The sequence below is a fragment of the Phocoena sinus genome, chromosome 3 (genome assembly GCF_008692025.1).
Source record: "Phocoena sinus isolate mPhoSin1 chromosome 3, mPhoSin1.pri, whole genome shotgun sequence".
NCBI lineage: Eukaryota > Metazoa > Chordata > Mammalia > Artiodactyla > Phocoenidae > Phocoena > Phocoena sinus.
In genome coordinates, this window is record NC_045765.1 from 117,311,633 (window position 1) to 117,326,533 (window position 14,901).

Below are 14,901 nucleotides of genomic sequence, written 5' to 3' on the forward strand. Positions count from 1 at the left end.
AAAGATTTTTAAACACTGAAAACCAGAATATAACCAGAGCATGACTTTGAAATGAAGTGGAAATTATTTTCAAATTACTCAAGAATTCTATTCAGAGCCCAACTAAGTGAGAGAGTAGAATAAAGAACTCTCAGACATGTAAAGTCTCAAGTTATGTTACCATCCATGCACCTTTTGCAGTAAACAGTGGAAGATGTGCTTCTCCTCAAGAAAGACAATGACACTGGCTCCAGAATAGGGAATCCAAACCAGAAAAGATGGGTAGGGAATTCACAGAAGTCCCAGCATGGCAGCTGCACTGCACATGGAGACCTGTGAAGCCTCAGTCCAGATTAAAGCAGGAAGGAAGAGCTCCATAACGTTTTCCAGGAAAAAAGGAGAAGGAAACAGTTTATCTGACAGCTTGACCACGTGAAAAGTATAAACAGAGCATTTATAACTAAGTATAAACAGACTTGCTGGAGGATGTTGAAAGTTAAGCCACAGGTTCAAAAACAAACCCAAAGCAAATGAAAAAGTGAAACACTTCTTAATTCCAAGAAAAACAAAAAGTTGTACCAGAAAGGAAATGTCATCTTAGTTCATTAGGTGGTACAGCAGTGAAAAATTACAATTAAAACAGTACAAATACTGAATATGGATTAACCCCAAATTGTGATTAACATTGGGAGAAAGCAGGAAAAGAGTGAGGAGGAGAATTATAAGAAAGTAAAATCCTTATATACCATAATAAAAGGTCAACTGACCACATAAAAAGTCCAGGTTTATAGTATATCCATAACTAAAGTTTCCCATTTGTCTTTCTCTACAGAGAAAAAAAAGTGGGAAGAAAAAAAAGAGTAAAAGAGATTGAGTTCTTTTAGCCAAAAATTCATTGCATAAGGAGCAAATAAACAAAAAAGTAAGCGACTCTTCTTATGTCCCAAATGTGGGGGAAAGTCTATTTTTATTCTTGCAAAATCAAAGTAATATCCTTCAGAGCATGCACGTAAGAAAAAAATTAATTCTCCCAAATATACTATACTCTCATGGAAGGAGGGAAGGAAGGAAGGGTGAGCTGTACTTACAAAACTATTTTTTGCTCACTAACACATTAATATCTTTATTAAGTCAATTTGAAAAAAAGGACACAACAGAAATAATATAAAATAACTTTTATTTACATAATTTACATCTATAGAATATAACTGCTTTCTTTAGAACAAGAAAATTTACAATGACAGATATTGCTTTTTGTCAAAGACTTCCTCGAGCAAGATAGTATACATGGTCACTTCTATTTCAAAAAACATGGTGGTAAACAGTGGATATTCATATTTTTATGTGCCTCAATCATTTACCAACAATTAGGCTTTGAAGCCATCATGTTGATCACTTGCTAAGACGTAAGTGTTCAGGAGGAAAAGTCAAGAAAAAAATAAAGACCTTTAATCATATCTCTTTTAAGATTTATAAAATACAAATTCTTCACAACATCATCTTTACATGAGTCAGATTAAACACAGGTGTGAACAAGTCTTTCCACCTTGTAAGGTAAATATACTGATTAAATTTCTTTTTCCAAGAGTAGTTTTAAGGATATAATAGTAGGATAATTTAGTTGTCTGACTTGATTCTCTAACACAATGAATGCCCAAAGACAAAATTATCCTTCATACAGTAAGAAGTTACATCTTCCATAAAATTAGCTCATTGTAGATGAACAAGAGACAGATGTTAACAAAGTTAAAAAGTAATATTAAACAAGGGATAAAATAATAGTTTAGCTATGACAACCAAACACCCAAACTAACATGAACTAAATGAAAGAAGCCTTTTCAGAATATGAGATTTTTAAAATTTATAAAAACAGGGCATTAAAATAGCTATGTGATTTGCTACTATGATTTCTGTGACATATTAACCCCATGAAATAAATAAATGCATATCTATAGAGAATTTCCTTATAGATCCTCCTTTATGACAAAAAAGTTTAAACTGCAAATTTCACTATAAGGCAATGAAAAAGGAATGCTCTAATATCAATTGTTTTCATAAATTAGGATTACTGTTATACTTGCCAAGCCAAATCCAATTTTACTAATGAACTTGAAAACTGGCCACCATTTTTTTCAAATTACAAACAGAATTAGACATTAAAATATCTTCCCAACTGAAATACTGATTTCATAATGCAATCAAGGGTTTAAGTGTTAGGCACAACTCACAACTCCAGTGACAAATATCTCATAGGTAATGACATCGGCACCGTAAGGTAAGAAAACTACTGTCTAATGTATGGGTCAAACTAAAAACCCAACCCATCCATGTCCATCATTTAAGTATTGCCTGTAGCTGTTTTCAAACTGAAGTGGCAGAGTTGAGTAGTTACCACAGAGGGCATCTGGCCCACAAACTCGAAAATATTTTCCAGAAAATGTTTCTGACTCCTGATCTAATCAACCCAGAAGGCTTTTCAAATATAAGAATAAATCTGTTCTTTCAGAAGTTTAATTTGAACCACCAAAGACTGGCTTGGGTGGGTAACAGAATTACCTATGTAAATCACAAAATCTCAAAATTAAAACCAACCCTTAAATTCATATTGATGATAATCACTGACTTAATAAAGTCTTATTATCTTATTTTCTGTTTTTAACATCACAATTATGTTCTGTGCATAAAGGTCTAAGTACTTAGTTCCTCATGGAGAATTTAATGGGGGGAAAAAAACTACCAAGAAATTGTTTTTTAAAAAAGGAATGTGTGTATGTGAGCATATGTGTGTGTAATGGAGATGGAGTTTTGTATGGAAATTTGCCTCATAAATAAATTTAAGGATTTTTTTCCCATACAAATCCTGAGATTATCCAAGAAATAAGAAAAACAAAAAATTCACAGTACAAAGTCAATATACTAAACTATGAGAAAAAAATGTATTCAAAAAGTATATACTATCCAAACAATTTAGTTTTATCACTTTAAATACCTTTAAAATTAAAGAGGGAAAGGAGACAAACATAAATTTGTTAATGCTTTCTTTACCCATAATCTCAGGGGTAAAAATAATTAAAACTGAATATTCTTTTAAATAAAAAATTTAAAAATAAATAAGCTTTTTGATGTTTTATCTTTATAAATAGTAAGTTTAAATACTAGTTCTTCAATTAGGACTAATGTTACATCAACATGAATTAGAAAAATACACATTTTTCAGTCAAATAGCTGATAATAGAAAAGTTTTTAACATTTACCATACTAAAGTGGAGTTTCACAATTTCCTTTCACACACTTAGAGGCAACTGAAAAGGCCTTCACCATCCAAAAAAACAAAAAACAAAACCAAAAAACACTAAACAAACAAAAAAACCTTCACAAAAGGTTTGCTAAATGTTAACTACCATCCATCTCCAAATACGTCGGCACTGTGATTTATACAGAGACATTTATCCACAACATTCCAAGATGCCCATGTGTATTCAACACAGGAAGAGTCAAAATGTAAACAAGAGCTGTTACTTCTGTCTGAGAAAGCAGTCTTAATTGCTTGGTATTTCCAAAATGCTGAATCAATCAGAAGGAAAGGAACCTCAGCAATGTTTTTCACTGATTATAAAAGCTTCAAATCAAGCCTATTAAATATTCAAAATCAACCTAAAGAAAAATTGCCAGTGAGGCTTTTTGCTAGATACTGCTTTGTTGATATAACTGACTGTGGAAATCCTAGCCTTAGAAAAAATAAAAGAAAAAAAGAGAAGACTTTTATTCTGTTTCATCCACTTCAATAAAGATATCACTAAAGAAATATTCAGAGACTGTCATTGGCTCCTCTTCCGGTAGCCGGTTTGGGACATCTTTACATTCTCCTTTCGGTAAGGGATGATTACAAGAAACCTAAAAAGATAATAAAAATAAGTATGCAGTATAACATTTATATATTGATAGTGGTATTCTAAATCGATATCTGTTTGAAAAGCAATATAGCAATAAATATTAAGAGTTTTAAATATGTTTATACTCACTGACCCAATAATTTCATTTCTATGCTGTTATATTAAGGAAATAATCCTAAACATAGTAAGAGATAACCTTTGTAGCATTCGTTATAATAATAAAATTAAAATCAACCAATATACAACACAAAACATGATTCGGTTGACTGTAGTGTACACATGATTACTTCACCCTAATTTCTGTGAAAAAAAATAAATACTGAAAAACATAACATTATTAAATCAATAATGAAAACATTTTAATGACCAGAATAGAAGGACCCATGAAACAGAACAGTACGTAAGGAAATAACAGAAATTAAAGCAATCCTATCAAAAATTAGCATACTGGGCTTCCTTGGTGGAGCAGTGGTTGAGAGTCCGCCTGCCGATGCAGGGGACGCGGGTTTGTGCCCCGGTCCGGGAGGATCCCACATGCCGCGGAGCGGCTGGGCCCATGAGCCATGGCCGCTGAGCCTGCGCGTCCGGAGCCTGTGCTCCGCAACGGGAGAGGCCACAACAGTGAGAGGCCCGCGTACCACAAAAAAAAAAAAAAAAAATTAGCATACTTATAAATCTAGAAAAAATGAAGACAGCATGGTATTGGCAAAGGAACAGACATACATATCAATGAAATAGAAGACTAGAAATATCCCTAACACATATGGATGGAAATTTAGTATCTGATAAAAGTGATATTTCCAAAAAAATTTGAGAAAAGTTGGATGATCCAATAAATAATGTTGGACAACTGTATAACTATCTCACATAAAGGAAAAGTCAGACCTATACTTCACCAATATATAATAAATTCTAGATGAATCAAGAAACTTAAATGTAAAAATATTTTTTAAAAATCTACTATAAAATACCATGGGAAAATGTTTTTATAATCCTATAGTTGGGGAGAGAGTGTGTGAAGCAATGACATGAAAGCCAGAAGCCATAAAAGATTGATAAATTCACATACATAAAAATAAAAAATGTCTGCATGGCACAAACCACCATACACAAAATCAAAAGATAAATGCCATAGAGGGAAAAAAATTTACAACCTGTATCACAGACATATGTGTTCATTAAGTCTATGAAGAATGTCAAATGAACACTGATAATACGCTAATGTAAGGAAAAAGGCCCTCTCATATACTGCTGATAAGAACAGAAACTTATATAACCCCTATGCAGGACAATCAGGCAGTGTCTGGCAAAAGAATAATCATTCCTTTAGAACAGCAATTCTATTTCCAGGAATTTAACGTATAAATGTGAAAAATCGTCCATTTATAAGTTAGCTGTTACCACATTATTTGTAGTAAGTAGGAATAACCTAAATGCCTACCAGTGGGAGACCAGTATCACTCTATGATACATCCAAACAATGGAATATTATGTAGTCATTAAAAATAATGAGGGCACTTAGTCCTGAAAATAGGAAAATTTATGTCCACGTAAAAAGCTGTATACAAAAGTTCACAGCTTTATTCATAAAAGCAAGCACGAGATGTCCTTTGGTGGGTAAATGAATAAACAAAACTGGTACATCCATACTATGGAATACCACTCAGAAATAAAAAGAAACAAACTATTTGATACATAAAATAATCTGGATGACTGTCTAGGGAACTACCGTTGAGTGAAAAGACGCCAATCCCAAATATATGATTCCATTCGTATAACATTCTTGCAATGACGAATTTAATGGCAACCAGCTTGCCAGAAGGTAGAGAGAGAGTGGGGAGCGGGAGGGAAGTAGGTGTGTCTATAAAAGGGCAACACAAAGGATCTCTGTGGTGATGGAACTGTTCTGTATGTTGACTGCAGCAATGCAATATAGTGGTTGTGATATTATAGGAGAGTTTTGTAAGATGTTACCACTGGGGAAAACTGGGTAAAGGGTAGATGGGATCTCTCTGTATAGTTGTTTACAACTGCATGTGAATCTACAGTTATCTCAGAATAAGAAGTTAATAATTTAAAATTTTTAAAGAGAGCAAGAGAGAGGAGGAAGCCCTTTATCTACTGTTTTGCAAGGTCTCCAAGACATACCATTAGGTGAAAAAAGCAAAGCAGAGACTGATACACTATTATTTGTGTAAAAAAGAAGAAAAATGTTTATATTTGTATATATTAAAATGTCTCTGGAAAAGTAAACCAAAATCTGATCATACCATATACCTGTGGAAAGGAGGAACTAGGAAGCTAAGGGACAGATGTGGGAAACTTTTTCCTATAAACTCTCTTTTGTAGGTTATGAATTTTAAGACATGTGGAATATATTGCTTACTCAAAAAACTGAAGAAGCAATTTGAAGATAACATTTAGTTTAAATTCTTCCCTCACACTACATACTAAAGTCAAAAACCATGAACAGAGTTAAAGTTTTAAAATTTTATACCTCTGGAGAAAAACTTTTCATCATAAAAGCAATTTAACAAATTGCAAAGAAACAAGTAATGGATTTGACTAAACATTTAAAAGTTATGTATAACAAAAATTCCCCCAAATTTAAAAAAGTAAATAAACTTGGAAAAAATACTTGCAGTAAAGAGCTAAAAGGTACGTGGCTTATTTACATACATAAGGATCTCATACAAATTGGTAAGAAAACTACTAAGATCCCCAAACCTATAAATCAGCAGAAGATAGGAACAAAAAAGAAAAAAATCAGAAAATCTAGTAAATATATGGGAAAGAACACAACTCACCAATAACTGAAGAAATGCAAATTTTAAAAATGAAATGATATTTCCAACCCCCCACCACATTATATTAAATAAGAAAAACAAATGTATTTTAAAGAGTAATATCTCAGACTGGCAAGAATGTGATTAAACCGCACTGTTACACTGCTGGTATTTACAACTATTCTCCAAAGTAATTTGGCAATAATAATAAAGACTCATAAAATCCTGGTCTCAGAATATAGTTGTAGGAAATAATTTAAAATATTTTAAAAACGTTAAAAATGTTCTTTACAAAAGGACTCCTTCCTTTGAGGCTCATGCTATCCAATAGATGGTCACCAGCCTTTTCCTTGTTGAGATCTGAAGTCACCCCAATGTTCTTCCAAAGTCTTTGATACAAGTTCACAAAATTTTCTGCCCCAGTACTTGCTATTACAGCTTCAGAGTGCACAGAAATGAAACATGCAAACGAATTCTAATTTTACTGTTCCTTGAATTTTTGTAGGTGTCATGACATTTGTCCCAAAGGAAATAAAATGCAAGTACTGCTTTGTTTTGCTTCCACAGGTCAGAAGGGTCTCTGCAGTAAAGGAATGGCAATTAAGTGTCCATTTATGGTTAGTTCAATGGCTCTATATTAAACTAGCTGTAACTTTCTAATTCAACACCTTATCTTCTTCCAGTACAGTGGGGTAGGATAGGGAGGAGACGGAGTGGAGTTGCTCTGCAATAATTTCTGATATTCAGATGAAAATAACAATTGCCATGTTTTTCCAAGTTGAGTCTGATATCCAACCCATTCTATACAAATAAACAAACAAAGAGTAGTTATCACATACCTGAGTTGCTGAACTATCAATATTTTTAGGTTGAGTATTAACAACACTTGGAGATGGAAGATCAGAGGACTCTTGAGTTTTTTTCTGGCTTGTATTGAGCGGATTAGATCTTTTCAGATTCTGTCTTGATACAGGTATAAGAGGTTTCAGGCGTTTCTTGCTACGAACCTGAGTAGGTTCATCAGACTCCAAACTATTCTTTGAACATATTAAAGACAAAAATCCCAGGGGTCTTCTGCCAGGTCTAGAAATGCAAATGTAAAGATATTCAACAATATCCAGGAAGACACATTCTTTTTTTTTTTTTAATATTTATTCACCAAATTTTTCATAGGCAGGATATTACAGCAAAGAAGCTGAAAGCAGGAATGTGCCAAGTTCTATAGGACATCTATATCTGTATAAACTTTTTTTTTTTTTTTTTTGGCCATGCCGCCCAGCATGTGGGATCTTAGTTCCCCGACCAGGGATCAAACCCATGCCCCCTGCATTGGAAGCACACAGTCTTAACCACTGGGCCACCAGGGAAGTCCCAGGAAGACACATTCTTAATGCCAACTTCTTTCCATGAATGCTAAAATGGCAGCTATGATACCACAGGAGTGGCACACCTACTAAATACTGATACACTAAGTACTGATATCACTCTGTCATGACGTATATTTGTGACAAAGGTCAAAGCTTACTCTACAGCAGTACTTCTCAAGCCTGAAAGGCATACAAATCACGTGGGGATGTTATCAAAATGAAGATTCTGACTGAGTTGGTGGGGAAGTGGGGCCTAAGTCCTGTATTTCTACTGAGTTCTCAAATGATGTCCCTGCTGCTGGTGCCAGGACCACACTTTGAGTAGAAGGGCTCTAGAGCAGGGGTCAGCAAGCTATGATCCACAGGCCAAGTGAAGTCCACCACCTGATTCTATAAATAAGTTTACTGGAACACAGCATGCTCATCTGTTTACATATATGGTTACATATTACATATGTGGTATATTATATATATACACACCACATATGTAATATGTAACCATATATGTAAAAAGATGTGATTACATATCTGTTGAGTAGCTGAGTAGTTGCAACAGAGATATATGGCCCACAAAGACTAAAATATATACTACATGATCTTTTGCCCCCCAAATTTGCTGACCCTTGTTCTAGAATACTGCTTCTCAACTGTTTTAACCCAAACCCCCATGATGCTACCCTCATTCTATTTTCAGCACATCTCTACGCCAGAAAATATGTAGTTTATATAACAAAAACACAGGTTCGTTAAATATGCCTTTTCAAATTATACATGTCATTTCCCCCACTTTCCTTTAGTGGAGACTAGTACATGTCCTCCCTCTCCAACTCACCAACTCCACGTTAATGATTTGAATGCTGCCAACAAGCCAATAGTTATCCATAACCCAGAAGACACACTTCTAGAGTATGAGGAAATAATGTGGGAGAGGCTGGCTTTGGGCTTAAATTCCACATTTAGTGTTATAGGGAGAAAGCCAGGGTTTACCTCTCTGGTATGCCACAAGAGAGAAAAATGCACACAGTATTTGGGACTTCAATAAAACAACCTCCAGAGCTACTTCTGATGTTAGCCCTATGTCTCAGACCATCTACATCTGCACTGGCAGCTACTGTATGGTAGAATAAATAATTATTAAAATAATAACCATGAACAATCTGGAAAAGAAAGTGTGCAATACTAAATTCTAAAGATTTTCTATCTAAAATCAAAGTTTCAGCGCTTAAAGTGAAGCTCTAGTCATATGTGATGTCCTCCAAAAGTGTCTGACCTTACTGTATTTCCTTTGGTGACACCCCTTCCCTTTACGTTTCTGACAGAGGGGTATGATTACAAAACACCATCCTTAGTACTGGACTTAGTCGTTATACATGTTACACCTATTCCATATAGGTTATATTTATATACTGAGAGAGAAAAATGGAGAGAGAGAAACATTTATTAAAGACTTTCTCATGATACCTGGATAGTGGGGTTTTTGAAGACGATGTGATGCTATCCATTTGTTCAGACTTAGAAGCAGCACAAGTTCTTTTTTCCTTATCAGACACCCCTATCTCATCCTGAGGTAACTGAGATGTATTCTTTTCTTGTGTATCTGTTATTTTATCAAGAGGTTTAGATCTGATACTCTGAAAAGTTGGTTCAAGTTGCTCTTTCTGAGGTTCTGGAATTGTATGTGTGTTTCCTGAGGTAGGGAAGATACCTTGTCCCTTGTAAGACTCTCCTTCAAAAAAGAAAATAAATGGTAAGCACACATATGGAAATTAATACGTTCAATTAAATTGCAATATTTGAAGAAGAAAACCCATGATATTCTATCATGAACCTACCCTAATAAGAGTAAGCTAAATTAAAAATTAGTGGACTATTAGGAATATTATAATGGGTAAAAGCTATGGTAACAGCTTCTACCTTCAGATGTAAAATAGTCGTATCAATATATTTTGACTTAGAAAAGCTTTCTCCATAAATATTTCTTGAACTAGCAAAATGAAAAAGTGATCACTTTCTAATTAAGGGTAAAGCTAAGGTCAGAATGGCTATCATCACAAAATCTACAGTCAATAAATGCTGGAGAGGGTGTGGAGAAAAGGGAACCCTCCTGCACTGTTGGTGGGAATATAAATTGGCACAGCCACTATGGAGAACAGTATGGAGGTTCCTTAAAAAAACTAAAAACAGAGCTACCATATGATCCAGCAATACCACTCCTGGGCACATAACTGGAGAAAACAATAATTCGAAAAGACACATGTACCCCAATGTTCATTGCAGCACTATTTACAGTAGCCATGACACGGAAGCAACCTCAATATCCATCAACGGAGGAATGGATAAAGAAGATGTGGTACACATATACAATGAAATATTACTCAGCCATAAGAAAGAACGAAAAACGCCATTTGCAGCAACATGGATGGACCTAGAGATTGTCATACTGAGTGAAATTAAGTCAGACAGAGAAAGACAAGTATCACATGATATTGTTTATATGTAGAATCTAAAAAAATGGTACAAATGAACCTATTTACAAAACAGAAATAGAGTCACAGATATAGAAAACAAACTTATGGTTACCAAGGGGGAAAGGGCGGGGGCTAGGGAGAGGGATAAATTGGTAGATTGGGATTGACATATACACACTACTATATATAAAATAGAAAACTAATAAGAACCTACTGCATAGCACAGGGAGCTCTACTCAATACTCTGTAATGACCTATATGGGAATAAAATCTTAAAGAGTGGAGTTATACATATACATATGTATCAGTTATACATATACATAACTGATTCACTCTACCGTACAGCAGAAACTAACACAACATTGTAAATCAACTATACTCCAATAAAAATTAATTAAAAACAAAAAAGGATAAAGCTAAGGACCTATAAAAACTCCTTAATACCCAGCTTTCTAATTCCTTAAATGTAGTTGTTGAGCTTTTTACAGGAAATCTTGGAACTATATGATTTTCTATTAAATACAGGATGAAAGTAGCTTTTCATGGCCACCAAAGTGCCAAATCTAAGATCTCAGAAGGGAAGAAAAACCTCTAATAATAAAGGCGTGATTCTTAGAGAAAAATGAGCAAGACTCTGCTTCAATCCCAAATTTAAACAAGATATATCAAAAATAATCAGGGGTACTTAGCAAAATGCAACCACATTAAAATTTATTTTACTCACCTGTTTTCTCCAAAACATTGATTACTTCCTTTGAACACACCTGTTTTAAGAAAATTTACAAAAAAAAATTAGAAATCTATTTGTCAAATAAAATTAATTTTATTTCCTTCTTTCTTTCTTAATCTTATTTCCTTCTTTCTTTTTTAAGTAAAGAAAACCTATATTTCCCAGAAAGCTAGGGTCAGACATGTTTTATGGGAATTCTACAAAACATTTATGAAAAAGACACTGCAACTATTATTTAAATTATTCCACGGCATAGCAGAAGAGGGAAAGCTTCCAAATGCCTTTTATAAATCAAGCATCATATTGATACCAACTAACCAGTCTCAAATCAGTGCAAAAATATCAAATGAAATATGACAAGCATAATTTAGCAGCACATCGAAAGACTAAAACATCACGATCAAATAGAGTTTGTTTGAGAATTCCCTGGCAGTCCAGTGGTTAGGACTCCACGCTTTCACTGTTGAGGGCACGGGTTCAATCCCTGGTCAGCGAACTAAGATCCCACAAGCTTGGAGGCACAGCCAAAAAAAAAAAAAAGTTTGTTTCAGGAATACAAAGATGATTTAATATTATAAAACATATTAATAAAAATCAACAGATCTGAGGAGAAAAATAATATCATCTCTCTATTTGCAGGAAAAGTGTCCAATAATATCATTCTTAAAAAAAACCTGTAAAATTGGACAGGCATTTTCTTAACACCGTAAAATACAACTATTGCAATCCGAAAGGCAGCATCCCACTTCATAAACACTGGAAGTATTCCCATTAAAGTCAGGAATAAGAAAATGTTGTCCACTATCAGGACTATTTTCTGATTTTTTAAAGTTATATTACCCAATATAATTAGAAAAGAAAGAAATTAAAGGTGTAAAAAGCAGAAGAGAATAATTAAAATTACATTTGCAGATGATATGACTGTTTACTAAGAAAACTCAAGAGAACCAACTGAAAAATTACTACACACAATGAGGGTAATTCAGTAAAGCTCTCTAGATTAAAAAGAACTCAATGATAATAGCAACAAAAAAGATAAAATTCTTAGATATAATCCAATAAGAAATGTACCAGATTTATATGAAGAAAAACTTAAAATACCCCTGAGAGACAGACACAAAAGAAGTCTTAAACAATTGGAAAGACACACTGTGTTTCTAGACAGGAAGATTCAACATCACATTTATGATGTCAATTTTCTCTATGTTCATCTGTCAACTTAGTATGATCCTAACACAAGTACCAATAGGGTTTTTTTCTTAAGCTCTGAATAAGCTAATTCTGAAATTAATATAAACTTTAAAACATATAAGCAGACTTCCCTGGTGGCACAGTGGTTAAGAATCCGCCTGCCAATGCAGGGGACACAGGTTCTAGCCCTGGTCCAGGAAGATCCCACATGCTGCTGAGTAACTAAGCCCATGTGCCACAACTACTGAGCCTGCGCTCTAGAGCCTGCAAGCCACAGTTACTGAAGCCTGTGCGCCTAGAGCCCGTGCTCCGCAACAAGAGAAGCCACTGCAATGAGAAGCCCGCGCACCACAATGAAGAGTAGCCCCCGCTCGATGCAACTAGAGAAAGTCCGCACACAGCAACGAAGACCCAACACAGCCAAGAAAAAAGAAAAAACGTAAGTGACTAGGAAAAACTTGGAAAAAGAAGAAAATTGTATTGGGGGATGGGGAGAGGGACAGACTATCCCTTTTTTTTTTAAAAATTAATTTACTTCTGGATGTGTTGGGTCTTCGTTGCTGCGCGCAGGCTTTCTCTATTTGTGGAGAGTGGGGGCTACTCTTCTTGCGGAGCACGGGCTCTAGGCACGAGGGCTTCAGTAGTTGTGGCTCACGGGCTCTAGAACACAGGCTCAGTAGTTGTGGTGCACAGGCTCACTTGCTCCGCGGCATGTGGGATCTTCCTGGACCAGGGCTCGAACCCGTGTCCCCTGCATTGGCAGGTGGATTCTTAACCACTGCGCCACCAGGGAAACCCCCAGACTATCCCTTTTTAAGATAGTAAAGCACTTAAAAGCTACAATAATTAAAACAGTGTGATACTGGCCCCAGAACAAATAGGTAAATCAATGAAGAAGAAAGGAAAGTTCAGGAATATGCCCAAATATGTATGGAAATTTAATATCTGACAAAAGTGGAATTTCATTTTATTTTTTTAAAAATACACCTTTGGGCTTCCCTGGTGGCGCAGTGGTTGAGAGTCTGCCTGCCGATGCAGGGGACGCGGGTTCGTGTCCCGGTCTGGGAAGATCCCACATGCCGCAGAGCGGCTGGGCCCGTGAGCCATGGCCGCTGAGCCTGCACGTCTGGAGCCTGTGCTCCACAACGGGAGAGGCCACAACAGTGAGAGGCCCGCGTAACGCAAAAAAAAAAAAAAAAAAAAAAAAAAAAAAATACACCTTTATTTTATTTTTTGGCCACACCGTGCAGCATGCAGGATCTTAGCTTCCTGACCAGGGATTGAACCCTTGCCCCCTGTGGTGGAAGCTCTGAGCCTTAACCACTGGACCGCCAGGGAAGTCCCCAAAAGTAGAATTTTAAATCAGCGGACAAAAGATGAATTATTCAATAAATGGTGCTGGGACAGACGAATAGGCATCTGGTGAAAATTAAGTTGGTTCCACTGTTCTTAAAACCAAAATAAATTCTATACAAATCAATAATATTAATTAAAAGAATTTATATTAAATTCAAGGTAGACCTTCAATGTATAACACACTCCATAAGCTATACATAAAAAGAATAATAGGGACTTCCCTGGTGGCGCAGTGGTTAAGAATCCGCCTGCCAATGCAGGGGACACGGGTTCGAGCCCTGGTCCAGGAAGATCCCACAGACCGCGGAGCAACTAAGCCCGTGCGCCACAACTACTGAGCCCACGTGCCACAACTGCTGAAGCCCGTGTGCCTAGAGCCCGTGCTCCGCAGTAGGAGAGGCCACCGCAATGAGAGGCCCGTGCACCACAAGGAGTAGCCCCCGCTCACTGCAACTAGAAAAAGCCCGCGCGCAGCAATGAAGACCCAACGCAGCCAAAAATAAATTAATTTTAAAAAAAAAGGCTAATAAAAAAAAATTTTTTTTTTTGGCCATGCTGCACGGCTTGCGAGATCTTAGTTCCCCACCAGGGATCGAACCCAGGTCCCAGCAGTGAGACCACCCGAGTCCTAACCACTGGAATGCCAGGGAATTCCCCAAAAGACTGATTATATCTGATTACAGAAAAATAAAAAGTATTTGCATGTCTATCTAAGTACAGTGTATATACATTCTAGCATTTAAAATTATAACTTTGGCTATTTATAAGCAATTTTTTATCGTTAAAATGCTGAAAACAGTTTAGAAAATAAAAGCCACAAACAGGCCCAAGAGGCACTATACATACTTTTCTTATATATTCAGTCACACCAATGTATATCTATCATTTTTTAAATGGCCTATTTTAAACTGGTGACCTAGTTTTGCATATAGTGATGTACTCTGATCTTTTTTCCATGTCATTAAATATACTTTTTTTTTTTTTTTTTTTTTTTTTTTTTTTTGCGGTATGCAGGCCTCTCACTGCTGTGGCCTTTCCCGTTGTGGAGCACAAGCTCCGGACGCACAGGCTCAGCGGCCATAGCTCACGGGCCCAGCCGCTCCGCGGCACGTGGGATCCTCCCGGACCGGG

At 35.8% G+C, this 14,901-nt stretch overlaps 1 protein-coding gene across 4 annotated transcripts in view; it reads right to left on the bottom strand.

Moving 5' to 3' along the window:
- Positions 1-1,137: 1,137 nt before the first annotated feature.
- BDP1 (B double prime 1, subunit of RNA polymerase III transcription initiation factor IIIB) overlaps positions 1,138-14,901 on the bottom strand; it is an 89,339-nt gene continuing 75,575 nt past the window's right edge. For all 4 annotated transcript variants that reach the window (XM_032626740.1, XM_032626741.1, XM_032626739.1 and 1 more), the window contains 4 exons: positions 11,218-11,257; positions 9,487-9,751; positions 7,498-7,741; positions 1,138-3,873 (listed from right to left, as the gene is read on the bottom strand). In XM_032626740.1, the coding sequence (XP_032482631.1) occupies positions 3,742-3,873; positions 7,498-7,741; positions 9,487-9,751; positions 11,218-11,257 (681 nt within the window). In that variant the 3' untranslated portion in view covers positions 1,138-3,741. The remainder of the gene's footprint in view (positions 3,874-7,497; positions 7,742-9,486; positions 9,752-11,217; positions 11,258-14,901) is intronic.